This window comes from Meriones unguiculatus, chromosome 12, assembly GCF_030254825.1.
Source record: "Meriones unguiculatus strain TT.TT164.6M chromosome 12, Bangor_MerUng_6.1, whole genome shotgun sequence".
Taxonomy (NCBI): domain Eukaryota; kingdom Metazoa; phylum Chordata; class Mammalia; order Rodentia; family Muridae; genus Meriones; species Meriones unguiculatus.
The window spans coordinates 73,839,444-73,853,766 of NC_083360.1; the positions used below are offsets into that span (position 1 = coordinate 73,839,444).

Sequence of the window (14,323 nt, forward strand, 5' to 3'; positions counted from 1 at the left end):
GTGACTCCCAAAATTCTACTAGAGAACTCCTACAGCTGATAAACACCTTTAGTGCAGTGGGTAGATACACGATTAACTCAAAAAGTCAGTGGTCCCCATATACACAAATGACAAATGGGCCAAGAAAGAAATCAGGGAAACAACAACCTTCACAACAGCTGCAAATAATATGAAATATTTTGGTATAACTCTAAGCAAGTGAAAGAATTGTATGATAAAACCTCAAGTCTTTGAAGAAAGAAATTGAAGAAGATATCAGAAGATAGAAAGATTTTCCCATGCTTATAGATCAGTAGGATTAACATAGTAAAAATGACTATCTATAGATTCAATGCATCTGCATTGCTATCAAAATCCCCATCAAAATTTCAACACAATTCTTTTCACTGTTTTTTAACAACAAGGAAAATAATTTAAGATAAAACCAAGACAAGGAGACAGATTTTCTCTAGGAACTCTATTGCTTTATTTTACTCTCCTAAAATTCAAGTTTTCTTATGTCTTTAAGCAAAATATAATTTTAACTAGATCCCTGCTAGGCAGTTGAAGGGAGAAGAGAAGGCAGAGGAGAAATTTAGTGCTGTGGATCCTTCCTCCCTGGGTGTTTAGCCATTGGTCTACGGTTGCTGGAGATACAGGTCAGAGTGATGTTCCTGGCCTATGTTAGCTGCCTGATGAATATTGAATGAAGTTAAAGGGACTCTGATGAAGATCCCAGGGAGAAGGATGCTTTGAGCTTCTTGCCCTAGTATTATGGAGTTGATGGAAGCATTTCAGGAATAGCACATGAGCTCACATTTGGTAGCTACAGAGCAGTGGGAAAGACAGACTGTGAGTTCAGGGCTGTTTTCCCTAGACAGCTGCGGGTCAGTATCCCTCATCTCCCTCTTGTCCTAGCGTTATTGCTAGATGTGTCTCTTCTGATCAGAACAGAGTTTGTAAGCCAGTCCCCAACGCCATAGCACACGTTGGAGATTCCACAGCTGTTCAGCCAGGATAGGATGACTCTCTTTTTCCTTCCTTCCCCGCAGGCTACTTGTACCTAGCTATCGAGTATGCCCCACATGGAAACCTGCTGGACTTCCTGCGGAAGAGCAGAGTGCTGGAGACAGACCCTGCTTTTGCCATCGCCAACAGCACGGCCTCCACACTGTCCTCCCAGCAGCTTCTCCATTTTGCTGCAGACGTGGCCCGGGGGATGGACTACTTGAGCCAAAAACAGGTTTGTTCTGAGAACCTCGCTCTGGAAAAGTTTCCACGGAGCCCCTTCTAAAGGGCTCGAATGTGTATTGATAGTTCTCTACTATCCTTTCTTCTCTGGTTCCCTCTCAGACTGTCTTCATTAAGAGAGTGATACTGTTCCATCTATGTAGAAAGAATTCAATTCCCAATACGGACAGTACCATTTCCCTACGGGATTTAAAAACACGTGCTCGGTGAGGTGCCCACGTTTAGCAGTGGCTCCCCGTTGCCACGGCCAGTCTGGTATCTCCCCTCACCCATAGAATGATTCTTCCAAGATGTGAGAGCCACGCGACAGGATCAACCATCTGAGATCTGTGGCGAGGGGCTTCAAGGAACCTGGATTCTGAAAGTCTTTTCACGGTGTCTTTTCTTTTGTGTTCTCAAACAAGCATTCTGATGAAGATAAATGAGTCTTTGAAATTTTAGTTTATCCACAGGGACCTGGCTGCCAGAAACATTTTAGTTGGCGAAAACTACATAGCCAAAATAGCAGATTTCGGATTGTCACGAGGTCAAGAGGTGTATGTGAAAAAGACAATGGTAAGTTCTGAACACAGAGGACCGCCCTCTCCAGGTGGAATGTCATTGCTCTGGGTGACTGATGTGTCATCTGGCCGTGTCCCCGAGAATGTTGGGTGGCCTGGTCAACATCCTTTCACATTTGGCTTCCTAACACGGTACTGTTGTCACTGGGGACATACGTAGTCAGTCCCCTTAGGGGTTTCTTGGTCTTGTTGATAAAAGAATTTTGAAGTGCACCCAGAAGGGAACTCAAGGACAACTCATTAAATCAAAGAGATGGGTGATGCCCTGAGTGTTAGGGTGAAGGTGTTGAAGGAAGGAAATGGAAGAGGAGAGAAAAAGTTGCATCTTAATTGAGTTCAAGTGAAAGAAATACCTTAGAGGACAAGGTGGACACTCTAAGAGTCAGGTACATTGAGGTTTGTTTCTTGTCATTTTTATCGAACAGGGCAGGAAATTGTCCTCCTCTATGGTGACATGGCCTTTGGGAATATAAGCAATACACCTACCCATCAGGAAATCTGTAATTGTATTATTTATTTGGTTAAGCCTTGTAGTCAGCTCCCAGTGGCTCTGGGTGCAAGAGAGCCGAGGGTAGAGCTAAGATGGGGAGTAACAGTTGGCTATATTCATTATCATCACTTCTGTGATGATAGGTGTGTGACCTGTGGGTGGGTGGTCTTCATTACTCACAGAAAGACTAGTGTGGGAAGAGAAGTTACAAGGAGCTTTGAAACTTCCTACTTTAGTGCCTGATACCTGCCTTTTAATTTTTAAAAATCCCTCACCTATCAGAAGAAGCTGTTGATCACCAGCCAGGTCCTGTGTCTCAAGGAGAGCTGACAGAGGCTATTCACCACTCTCAAGGGTGCTCGGCAAGCAGCTGACTGAAAAGGCCTTTACCCCTTTTCGTCCTGCCTAGCATCCCCTCAGCCCCATCACAGTCTCATCTTGCAAATAAAGAGGCCTCATCATGTGTAGCCATGCACTTTTTGGATGTTTGAGCCTAGTGGTCAGGGTGTTCTGCCTGTATCCAGTCTCGGTCTGATAATCTTCCAGTCTTCACTTCTGAACAGCAAACAGGGCAGGGAGACAAAAACTTAGAAGCCCAAGAGGAAAGTGTACGGTCACAAGAAGACAGCCCCCCCCCCCAGAAGTGTGTAACTTGTGAAACCCTGCCTCTTATTGCTCTCTCAGTAAAAGACATATTCACTCAGCCCAAATCAAAGCTAATTAAACCCACCTTTTCCCAGTGACACTCACTCAAGATCAGAGTAGAATGGAGCCATGTAGTATTTCAGCAGAGAGAAATCAGGTTGATTCTCCTTTGGTGCCTGCTCTGGAATCAAAAAGCCCCGGGAATGTCACGTCCCTGCACACCCATTACACTGATGACATCTTCCTGAGGTGTGCAGCTCACAGGGGAAAGCAGGGCAGGAGCTGGCTCTGCCGTGGCCCCCGTGCCTGGCAGTCTTCTTCCGTGGCTTGGTTCTGCTTCGTCCAGCTCTGCTGACTGTCTCTTGGACTCTGCTTTCCTGGGCCTTCACTCCTTGTCATGACAGTGTCTTTTTGAGTCTAAGTCTCTGGCATTTTACCAACACCTAGGGCTCTGCATTATCCTCATGCTTCCTTTCCTTTTTCAAAATACTTCTCTCATTTAATGACAGAGCATAAAATACTGAGTATTTTCTAAAAAGGAAAGTGTCCCTGAGCAATCACTATAACACATTTTTTTCTAATCAGTGGTGTCATTGCTCTTTATAACTACATCCACACAGTTCATAAGCTTAGGTGTTTTGGAGGAGTGTGTAAAGTGGAGCCTCACTTGTCCCCGCGTGGCCCTTTAGTCTTGCACCAGTACCCTCAGAAGCCGCAGAAGGATGCCTAAAGATGGGCTTCTGGAGAAATAGCTCTCTCCTGGTCCTATCAAATGTATCCTGACTCAGTGCAGAGTTCCTCCTTGGAGAAGGGGGGACCACCACTTGCCTGCAAAGTCCAGCTTCCCACTTCTTCATGCTAATCCTCAGAATCCCCTTCCTTGCCTCAGGCTGGTGGTTATAAAGTCCCAGGGGAGAGGTTAGGAGGGTACACAGGTTGGGTGATGTTCGGCTTCATGGCCTGAAATTCTATTTGGATGCCTTTCTCCAATCCTGATGATGGTACGTCTTGGTTTGACGTCTCATAAAGGCCAACAATTTCTCTCAGAGCTCAGTAGTGAAGGATGCTGTTGGGGCAGAGTAGTCAGGGCTAAATTCTGTCTCACACAAGTGTTCCACAGAGGGAACAATAGGCAAGATGAAGGCAGGGAAAGGAAGTCGTGGAGAGGAGAACGCCAGGTGCCTGGCAGCAAAACACTCCCAAGGGGCAGGGCTGCTGGTTCCTCAGGTCCAGTTTTTAAATTGGTGGTTTGTACCTTACAATCATCAATAAAGCTTTAAAAACTAGATGCCAAGTTCTACCTTCTAACATTCTGATGCCAAGAGCCAGGGTTGGGCACTCTTCATTATGAAGGGTTGTTTTTTTTTTTAAAAAAAAAAAAACTATGGTTTTCTTCAGAATATTTTTAACTTAGTCATTGACAATTTCTTATGTCCAACACAAATCTCCCCTCCTACAACCCTCAAATACTTTTCCCTCTCACCATCATTTTCTCTGTGAGTCCAATCAGTGCTGCCTGAATGGACATGCATGTAGAGACAGCCAGCAGAGCATGGGCAACTTACTGGCATATACTCTGAAGAGAAATGACTCTTCCTCCACAGAATGTCATGAACTACCAATAGCTCCTCAGCCAAAAAATAAAGTCTTTCCATCCATGCCAGAAGAGTGACCAGCTTGATTGGTTGTAGATCTCACACTGGTAAACACAGATACTCTGACCTCCTGAAGCTAAGGCCCATATCATGTCTAGCATTGGACAGAATTTCTCCCATCCTCTGACTATTAAATTCTTCCCATTGTGTCTTTCTCAGAGTTCTGATTTGTGAATTACCATTTAGGACTGAGCACTCAATGGCAGCAGGTTCCTCACCAGGGCCTATGACGTTCCCAGCCATGGGCTTTTGGCCAGATTGATAGTTTCAGGCACGAATTCCCTTCTTTGTCCTAAGACTCAACTCCAAGTAGAAAGCAGGTAGTCATCCCCAACAGGCCTGTCGCTAACACATCAATTGCAAGGTAGTGTTATGGTACATTCAGGTCCTGTACCTAGGTAAGTCCACTGATGCCTTTTCTCCCCGGTCAGCCTTTATATTATCACCTTCCAGTGCTAGGAAAACTAGCCAGCAGGAAAGTTCTCTGCTCAGTTCTAGCTTTATTTCTTTATGTCCTACAACCGAAACGTGTTGTGTCTTCAGCAATAGAGCCTTCAAATCTAGCTTTGGGGGGACAAGCAAGAACAATGACAACAGCCCATGTCGGTTTAAGGGTGTCTGGGGCCTTGCTGACCAATGACTCATCAGGAGGCATCCTGTGCTTGGCACTAAGATTCTCATTTAATAACCCAAGTCTTCTGGGGAAAGCATTGTCCCACTCAAACTCCTTTTAAATTATATTTTAAAATTAGCTTGCAAAAATAGTGTATTTCCAGAATAATTTTTATTTTGGTTAACCCTACCCCAGTCCCCCATCCTTACTTACTCCTTATACTTCCAGTTTTCCTCCCTTCTATTTTCATAATCACATGGGTTCTGCTTCCCGTCCACATCTGAAGACTTTTTCCTGTCCCCTCTTGCCTGTGTCAGTTTTGGCTTTCTGTCCTATACAGACACTCCAAATTAAACACACAAATTTGAAAATTTCAAGCTAGGATCCAGGTGCTTATCTTTCTGGGTCTATTATTTTATCTTAACCCTCATGGATAATTCTACTGTTGAAAGCGTTACTATAAACTCTACTAGGCAATTTGGTGTTGCACTGTGATTAATAGAAAACACCCATCACCTCACTGATTTATTATGAGGCCATTTACAATAATAGTAGGTTCAGGGATAACATGTAAGACTTAGTCAGTACTTTCAGCAAAAGCCCTTGGATAAACAGAGAATTAGCAATTACAACAGTTCAGTGTCCAAGGTACAGGAACACATGCCTGTGGGAACACAGATAAATTCCTGAATCAGCCCTGAGGGCAGTCACGGAGGGTTTCCTGAAGGAGATCAGCTCCTGAGTAACACAGTGAATGTTCTTTGGACATTGAATATTAGATGAACTGCATGAGCTGGATGACAGGTCCAATACGGTAGTCTGGGATCAAAGGAGAGCATTAAGACTTTGCGAGATTATATAATACAGCAAGGAATGGGAGTTCAGTTTCAAAGTTGGAAGAGGCAGCAGGGTCTTAGGGCTTCTTGAACTCAGGTCAAGGACCTTGAAACTCACGTAAGGACTTGTGATCTTAGGGAATGGATGCTAAAAAATGTATTTTAAGGTAAAGGTCCATATATGTAAACAAGTCATTTATTCTTATGTAGAGAATAGACTGTTAAAGGTAGAAATAGACTGTTAGTAGGTAGAAAGCTCACCAAAGAGAATGCTATCACCAGGCAGGGGCTGAATCAAGATGGCAGGAACAGTAAAAGTGGGCAGAGCCTAAGGAAGCCACATGCAGAAAACCTGAAAGCACATATGGAACCTTGGTAGTATGGAGGCCAAAGTGTGTGCGGTTGGGGTGGGGGGAAGAGAGCAGCTGATGTGACAGTACTTTCCATTCTTTGGCTGTGATGCGAGAGTGAGCGAGAGGAGCAGGTGGAAGATTTTGGCCAAATTGATTTAGAAAGAAGGAAACTGTGAGTATGCATGAGAATGTGGGATAAGCAGATAGATGGAAGGACCCTTTTGAATCTGAACCTAAAATACAGAATCCCCATTTGGGACTTACAACCATTCCACAAAGGACTGGGAGAGGACCACATGCTTAGGGAAGATGGTCTCAGGAAGGGCAGCCTGAGAGAATGCCTGCAGAGGCAGGCTGAGGAAGATCTCCAAAGCCCTATTTTATAGGATGACATGGCATTGTTGAAAGTTTGAGCATATCTCTGCGAGGGGAGGAAGAAGGAAGGGAGAAATAGATCTCTTTAATAGTGAGCCAGGTAATTACAGGGTTACAGAGGAATTCCCCCAAAGCATAGAGAATTTGAGGGAAGGAGAAACAAAGTTCCACAATATCCAGGCTACGTTCCATTTTACCCAGCCTGGATACTACATAAGCCATTACTCGTAGCCTAAACTATCTTCCTTCTTCATCCATCTGATGTTTGAGGGAGCCCAGACATGCTCACATCTGGAAAACACCCATTGCATCCACTAAGGTAGTTTCTTGAACTCAGCCCTTGTTCCCATTATCCCCCTTCACATTACAGTTACAGTCTCAGTTTCTGTGCCTGTCACCTATTTCAAAAACCTACGGGTGCCCCTAAAAGCCATAAGGTGATCAGGTGAATAGCTGAAAGTGCACATTCACATAGACTCATGTCAGACTTCCTGGGTTAAAGCTCATTCTGTTTTGCATGTCTTTGCATTTGAAAACCTGCCTGTGGTCGGAGGTTCATGAACTGAGGCTCCCTGAGTATGCTGCGCTGGTTGATGTCTGTGACACTAAGCAGTCTTTCCTAAGTGACATCTCCCGTTGTTCTCTCTAGGGCAGGCTCCCGGTGCGCTGGATGGCAATTGAGTCACTGAACTACAGTGTCTACACAACCAACAGTGATGTGTGAGTAAACGCCTTGCCACTAAGGATTTTGTTTCTCTCTAGAAATGTATGTATTTGGCGGAAGTTCTAAAGAGAGGCAGGAACAGCATGTACCTCTAAGGAGGAAATAAATTCAGAGACAATGAAGGTGCAGAGGGGAAGTTTACAGTGTAAAATCACACGTGTCAGGTGTGAGGGTGTTGTCGCCTATCACACCCGGGCTTCCGGTGATGAATTCATGACCTCTAAAGAGAGAGAGGGTTTCAGAGCCTCCTGTGATTCCATTCCCTCGACCTAGCGTAGAGGAAGCAGCCTAGAATGGTTGCCATAGTGGTAGGGCCATGCCTTCTTGTAGCCTGCGGTGACAAGTTATCTTGCCTTGTACAGCCTTTGCAGGAAGGAGGAGAGTCCAGGGGTGGGGTGGGGTGGGAATGCTTGTCCCAGAGGTCTAACTTAGGCCTGGGGAGCAGGAGACTGGCACTATGTCCTCACTGCAGCACATCACTGGGCACATCACCAGGACATCCCCACTTTGGGAAGACTATTTTTAGGGATCCCACATCTCTTTTTTTTTTCTTATCATTTTTTTTATCAGTTACATTTTATTAACTCTGTATCCCAGCCGTGTCCTGATCCCTCATTCCCTCCCAGTCCCTCCCTCCCTCCCTCATCTCCACCGTGCCCCTTTCCAAGTCCACTGATAGGGGGGACCTCCTCCCCATTCATCTGATCCTGTTTTATCAGGTATCTTCAGGACTGGCTGCAAAGCCCTCCTCTGTGGCCTAACAGGACTGCTCCTCCCTTCGGGGGTGGGGAGACCAAAGAGCCAGTCATTGAGTTCCTGTTAGAAATAGTCCCTGTTCCCCTCACTTTGGGAAACCAATTGGTTACTGAGCTACCACAGGCTACATCTGAGTGGAGGTTCTAGGTTATTGGGATCCCACATCTCAAATAGCTTATACTGACCATTCAAGTATTAGATGGCAGAGGAGGGACTAACGCCCAGCTCTCTGGTATGGAATTCGTTGTGGTCTTCTGCAGTAGGGCTTTTCATTCTCTGCTTACTGGATTAAGGGGTTTGGAGAAGTCAGTCACTCTTCCCACTGTGGTCCTCTCCTAGCCTAAGAGGAACTCATGCTGTGCATCAGGCCTTACCCTGGAAAGCATACGATTAGCATTTCCTCTTTTAATAAAAGGTTTCTCACCAGGGTATGGAGAGAGCTGAAAGCTGATGGTTGCCATATTAGCTGATCACTTGTTTTGTGCTGTCTCTCCTGCAGATGGTCCTATGGTGTATTGCTCTGGGAGATTGTTAGCTTAGGTGAGTATTTAATTTACCCATCAGGTTAAACACTGTGAGAAGGGCATGGATCCTCCAGAGCTTCTTTGTAACCTAATTCCACAGGGTACTATTTAATTTCTGTAACGCCAGCAGGTAGGGCCTGCAAATAGAAGTGTTTTTCTGCAAATGGTGTAATTGTCCACACTTTTCTTCCTAAAACCTGTACATTAACATCATACTTAATGCTAAGAGCCTTGCGACTTATGAGCTTCACTATAAATTGTTTCTGCCAACGCATAGATGTCAAAGAGCTGTAAAAAGTAACCCTTATAACTTTAGATAGGTGTAATACAGCCAGTAAAAGTCCCATCCTGAAGGCCTTTTAATAGCATGCGCAAAGACACATGCCCCAAACTTCATGTATAACATAATACTGCTGTTAGAAATTGGTATTTTTAAATTGTAAGATGCTATATTGAAAAGCAATGAGAGGTACCGTAGGATTTTCCTTCATTTGGCTTTATATTCCAAGTTTTTCTACAATAAACTAGTAGCTTTTTTAATTTTAGCTGTATAGTAATTGTTGCTGATAAACTAGGAATTGCATAATACAAGCTATTAGTATAAAAAATAATGAAAGGTCATTGGTATATGAGATTAGCTCTGCGTAGCAGACTCTGCGAAAAGGAGCAGGGACTTGGCGAGTCCCTCCCCTGAAGGAATGGGGGTGGGGCCGTGTGCTCAGTGCTGTAGGCGCGGCCTGGTGCCTGAGGTTGTAGACGGAGGCACTCGGAGTGTTCGCCCTTCATAGACCCTCTGCCTGCTCGCTGCTGAGCCCGGGGGCAGGAAACAGCAGTCTGAGCCAGCGGGTCTCACAGGCTACTTCCTGTGTTCCAGGAGGCACCCCCTACTGCGGCATGACCTGCGCGGAACTCTACGAGAAGCTGCCGCAGGGCTACCGGCTGGAGAAGCCCCTCAACTGTGATGATGAGGTGTAAGTTAGACCTCGCGGAGGTCATTTCATCTTTCTCTTCTTCCACGGGGCTCTACCCCCACACTGAGATCTCAAAGGAGATTTCTGCTGTGGGACCACTCCATGGTGGGCAAGGAGCAGCAGCTTTGCCTGCTAGCCACATCTGAGAGAGTTGATAAGATACAGCTTGTAAGAAGGGTGAAGTGCTAAGATGCTCAGTCCCCATCCAGAAAGGCAAAGAGGATGGACGTCAAAAGAAGGAGAAGACAGGGGACAAGTCAGGAGTCTGCCACAGAGGGCCTCTAAAAGCCTCTGCCCTGCAGGGTATCAAAACAGATGCTGAGACTTATGGCCAACCTTTGGGCAGAGTGCAGGGAATCTTATAAAAGAAGTGGGAAATAGTAAGATCTGGAGAGGACAGGAGCTCCACAGGAGAGCAACAGAACCAAAAATTCTGAGCACAGGGGTCTTCCCTGAGACTGATACTCCAACCAAGTACCATGCATGGAGATAACCTAGAACCCTTGCACAGATGTAGCCCATGGCAGTTCAGTGTGGGTTCCATAGTAATGGGAAGAGGGACTGTCTCTGACATGAACTGATTGGCCTGCTCTTTGATCACCCCCCCCCCGGGTGGGGAGCAGCCTTACCAGGCCACAGAGGAAGACAATGCGGCCACCCCTGATGAGACCTAATAGACTAGGATCAGAAGGAAGGAAAAGAAGACCTCCCCTATCAGTGGATTTGGGGAGAAAGGGGAGGAATGGAAGGATTGGGAGGGGAGAAAGGAGGGAGCTACAGGGGGGAGACAAAGTGAATAAAGTATAATTAATAAAAAATTAAAAAAAAAGAAGGATGAAGTGAGGAAGGACAAGGAGAGAGGAATATGAAATATACAAACTTGTTCATGGAAAAAAAACACATGCAGACTTTTATTCAAGTTGGAGTAAAGATTCCAGAGACACCCCATTAGGCAACAACTTGTTCACACTCTTGCATCTTGTGAGATTATTTTTCACAAGGAAGAACATTCATGTTAATGAAGCCTCCATGCTGGAACTAGCCAGTAGAAGTCCCTAAGAGGCATGATGAGTGCTAGCTGATAAATTGAAAGAACACATCATTGCTCATGCTTCTAAGAGAGAAGGAGGCACTGACATTTCCCCTGGCACAAGAGGCATAAACACAGGACACCCTGGGCAGACATGGATGATGATGGGCTCTTGAAGGCCAGCTTCAGCACTACAGAGGCAGGGCGCAGATAGGTGGCTGGTTAATCACCCAGCAGACTTTCTCTGAGGGTAGAAGACTTGATTCTCTAGGCCAGTACTGATTTTAACTGGCAGGGTATGGGTGGTGGTGGGGCTCCTGGCTGTCAAAGAAAAGAAAGAAGAGAGAAAATAATCACACACACACACACACACACACACACACACACACACACACACACGATGGATGAAGCAAGACAAGCTCCAAAGACCAAACTCTAACAAGCTTCAACAACTTTATTTTATTTTTTTCCTCCTGCACCTTATATATTTCAGCAAAATCTTTCAAGCAGTATAAAACTTACAATGTGATTACATTGTATTTTTGAAAAGGATGATTAAAATGAGTATACATAGAAAAACATGTTCCCCAATACCCTCACCTGATCAAAAGTTTTACATATTATGGAGGAAGAAAACAAATGATTCCCAAAAACCCACATACATTTGTAAGTAAGAAACCTGTTATAGATTAACAAAATGTAAGCAAACAAGCTAAATTTCTCAGCCAGCTTTTTTTTTTAAACTGGCAGGCTGCAATTTGCATTTGCAAAGAAAGAATCAATCATTTTATTATTTATCTTAAAAAGTAACCTATAAAAATATTAAAAGAATCATAAATCTAGACTTTTATATAAAACAATCAGTCATTTCTACTTTAAATCCTCTAGGTGTGCATCTACTCATTAACAATTTTTATTAAATCATATCAGGAAGCTGAGAGCAAAAATTGATACAAAAAATTAATCATTGTCTTGATCACCAGCCCAGTTTTAGCAAGAGATTCAAATCAGCCAGTGCTACTTTGGGCTCTTGTTCTTGCTTCCTAACCTCAAAAAGTTGCTAACTCAACTATTAAGAGTGTGACTTTCTGAACTTCAAATTGTTCCTCAAGATCTTCGACATCAGAGCTACTAATGAAAGCATCTTAACCTACCCTTGCTAAGGAATCTATTTTTCCAAATTCTTTCTAAGGGTGTTGGCCATTGCTAACAATCTACATCTCTAGGTTCTTCCCAAGGGTGGTTCAATCATTCATCTGTTCCAGCAGCAATGCCTGAAGGAGATCAGGCACGGTTATTGAGTGCCACGGGTACTGCCCAGTGAGGGGCTGGAAGCCCCCTTAGAGTTTTCATGCAATTCATATATAATGAGGGCTGTGGGGACTGCAAGGCAACCGGCAGATCGATGCTCCATAAACAGCATTAAGTCCTCAGGACATATAGTCCTCGGGGCTCTGCATCTCCGTGGCACATCCATCTGGTTGTGCTAGCCTGTGGCCTGCATTCCAGAAGTGCTAAAGCTGTTCTGCTGTTCCTCCTGCACAGCCCTCCACAAAGGGCCTCCAAGACAATGTGAGTAAATTCTGGACTGAAGGCTGTAAAAGTGCAGTTGAGTGAAAAAATGAAAAATATTCACGCTATGAAAATGGAATTGTATAAAACAAGAATCTTTGAAGAAAGGCCATAATGGTAATTGGGTCAAGAAGGAAATTTTTTTTAAATTTGGAATTTAATGAAAATGAAAACACAACATACCCAAATCTGTGGGACTCAGTAAGGGTAATCAAGAGAGGAAAGTTTATAGCAGTAAGTGCCAATATCAAAAAAGTTTTAGAGATGTCAAATTAATAACCTGACGGCCTTGTAAAAATAAGAACAAACAACATCTAGAAAGAGATCATCAAAATCAGGGCTGAAATTAATGAAATAGGAATGAAAAAAATCCACAAAGAATCAATACGTTAAAGAGGTGAATCTTTGAAAAGATTATCAAGACTGACAAACCTTTATCTAAATTAACCCAGAGAGATGGGGTGGGAATCCAAACTAATAAAATTAAAGATTGAAAGGGAGACATTGCAACAGACACTGAAGAAATTCAGAGAGTAATAAGGATGTAGTTTAAAGTTTGCACATAACACAGTCAAAGTCTACAGTTTAATACCAAACTGTATAATCAGAAAGAGATGAGTCAATTTTTAGATATGTACAGACATGCCAAGTTAAACCACGATGAACTAAGTAATTTATATAAACCTATAACATTCAATGAGACAGAAGGTAGAACAAGATAGATGATAGAAAAAGAAATGATGTTCATTCTCCTTAGACAGGTGCTTCAAATCTTAGCTAGAGCAATTAGACAATTGAAGGAAATAAAGGAGGTATAAATAGGAAAGGAAGAAACCAATGTATCCTTAGTTGCAGATGATGTGATTTTATACACGTGCTAGATGGGTTAGCTTGTGTCAAGTTGACATAAAAGTCATCTGAGAGGAGAGACCCTACATTAAGAAAACGCCTCTATAAGATTTGGACTGTAGGCAAGCGTATAGGGCATTTTCTCAATCAATTATTTGTGGGGGAGGGCCCAGCCCACTATGAGTAGTGCCATTCTTAGACTGGTAGTTCTAGATTCTGTAAGAAAGCAGCACCCCTCTGTAGCCTCCTCCCTCCAGGTTCCTGCCCTCACTGCTCTTGACGATGAACTGCTATTTGTAACTGGGAGGGAAAGAAACCCTTTCCTCCCCGAGTTTTTGTTACACTGTTTCATTGCAGCAATAGAAATCATAAATAAGTCAATACATAAAAATCCCTTTAAAATCTACCAAAAAAAACTACAGTGGAAAAAGACATTTTAAAAAGTAGCACAATACAAAATCAGCCTACAAAACTCAGTACCTTTCCAATATGCAAGGGTGCAGTAAATCCCAGCACTCATAGAGGCAGAGCCTCCCTGGTCTACAAACTGAGTCCAGAATAGCCAAGGCTACACAGAGAAACCCTGTCTTGAAAAAAAAAAAAAAAACAAGATACTGGAAAAGAAATTGAAGGAAGATACCAGAAGATAGAAAAATTGGTAGATTTAATATTGTCGAGATAGCTATTTCAAAAGCAATCTACACAAATTCAAGGAAACACCCATCAAAATTCTAATACAAGTCATCAAAGAAATTGAAAAAAAAATCTTAAATTCCATATGTAAACATAAAAGACCTAGGATAGCCAACAATCCTGAATAAAATATCTGGAGGTACCATCATTTCGGATTTCAAGCTGTACTGTAGCTAAAAAACAGCATGGTACTGCTATAAAAATGGACACACTGACCAACGGAGTAGACTTGAGAACCTTCATGTAAGCCCACAGCATCTTATTTTTGACAAAGGCAGCAGTACACTGTAAAGAAGAGAAAGCCTCTTCTAACAGGGCTGACAAAGTGGCTAGTTCTATGTATAAGAATGAAACCAGATCCTTATCTTTCATCCTGCAGAAAACTCAACTCCAAATGAATTAAAGAACTTCAGCAGAAGACCTGACACTCTGAACCATATAGAAGAA

At 43.5% G+C, this 14,323-nt stretch overlaps 1 protein-coding gene across 2 annotated transcripts in view; it reads left to right on the forward strand.

The window, feature by feature from the left end:
* Positions 1-14,323, forward strand: part of Tek (TEK receptor tyrosine kinase) — a 114,732-nt gene that overhangs the window by 94,593 nt on the left and 5,816 nt on the right. For both annotated transcript variants that reach the window (XM_060365875.1, XM_060365876.1), the window contains exons 17-21: positions 1,032-1,222; positions 1,672-1,785; positions 7,407-7,477; positions 8,737-8,777; positions 9,636-9,732. In XM_060365875.1, the coding sequence (XP_060221858.1) occupies positions 1,032-1,222; positions 1,672-1,785; positions 7,407-7,477; positions 8,737-8,777; positions 9,636-9,732 (514 nt within the window). The remainder of the gene's footprint in view (positions 1-1,031; positions 1,223-1,671; positions 1,786-7,406; positions 7,478-8,736; positions 8,778-9,635; positions 9,733-14,323) is intronic.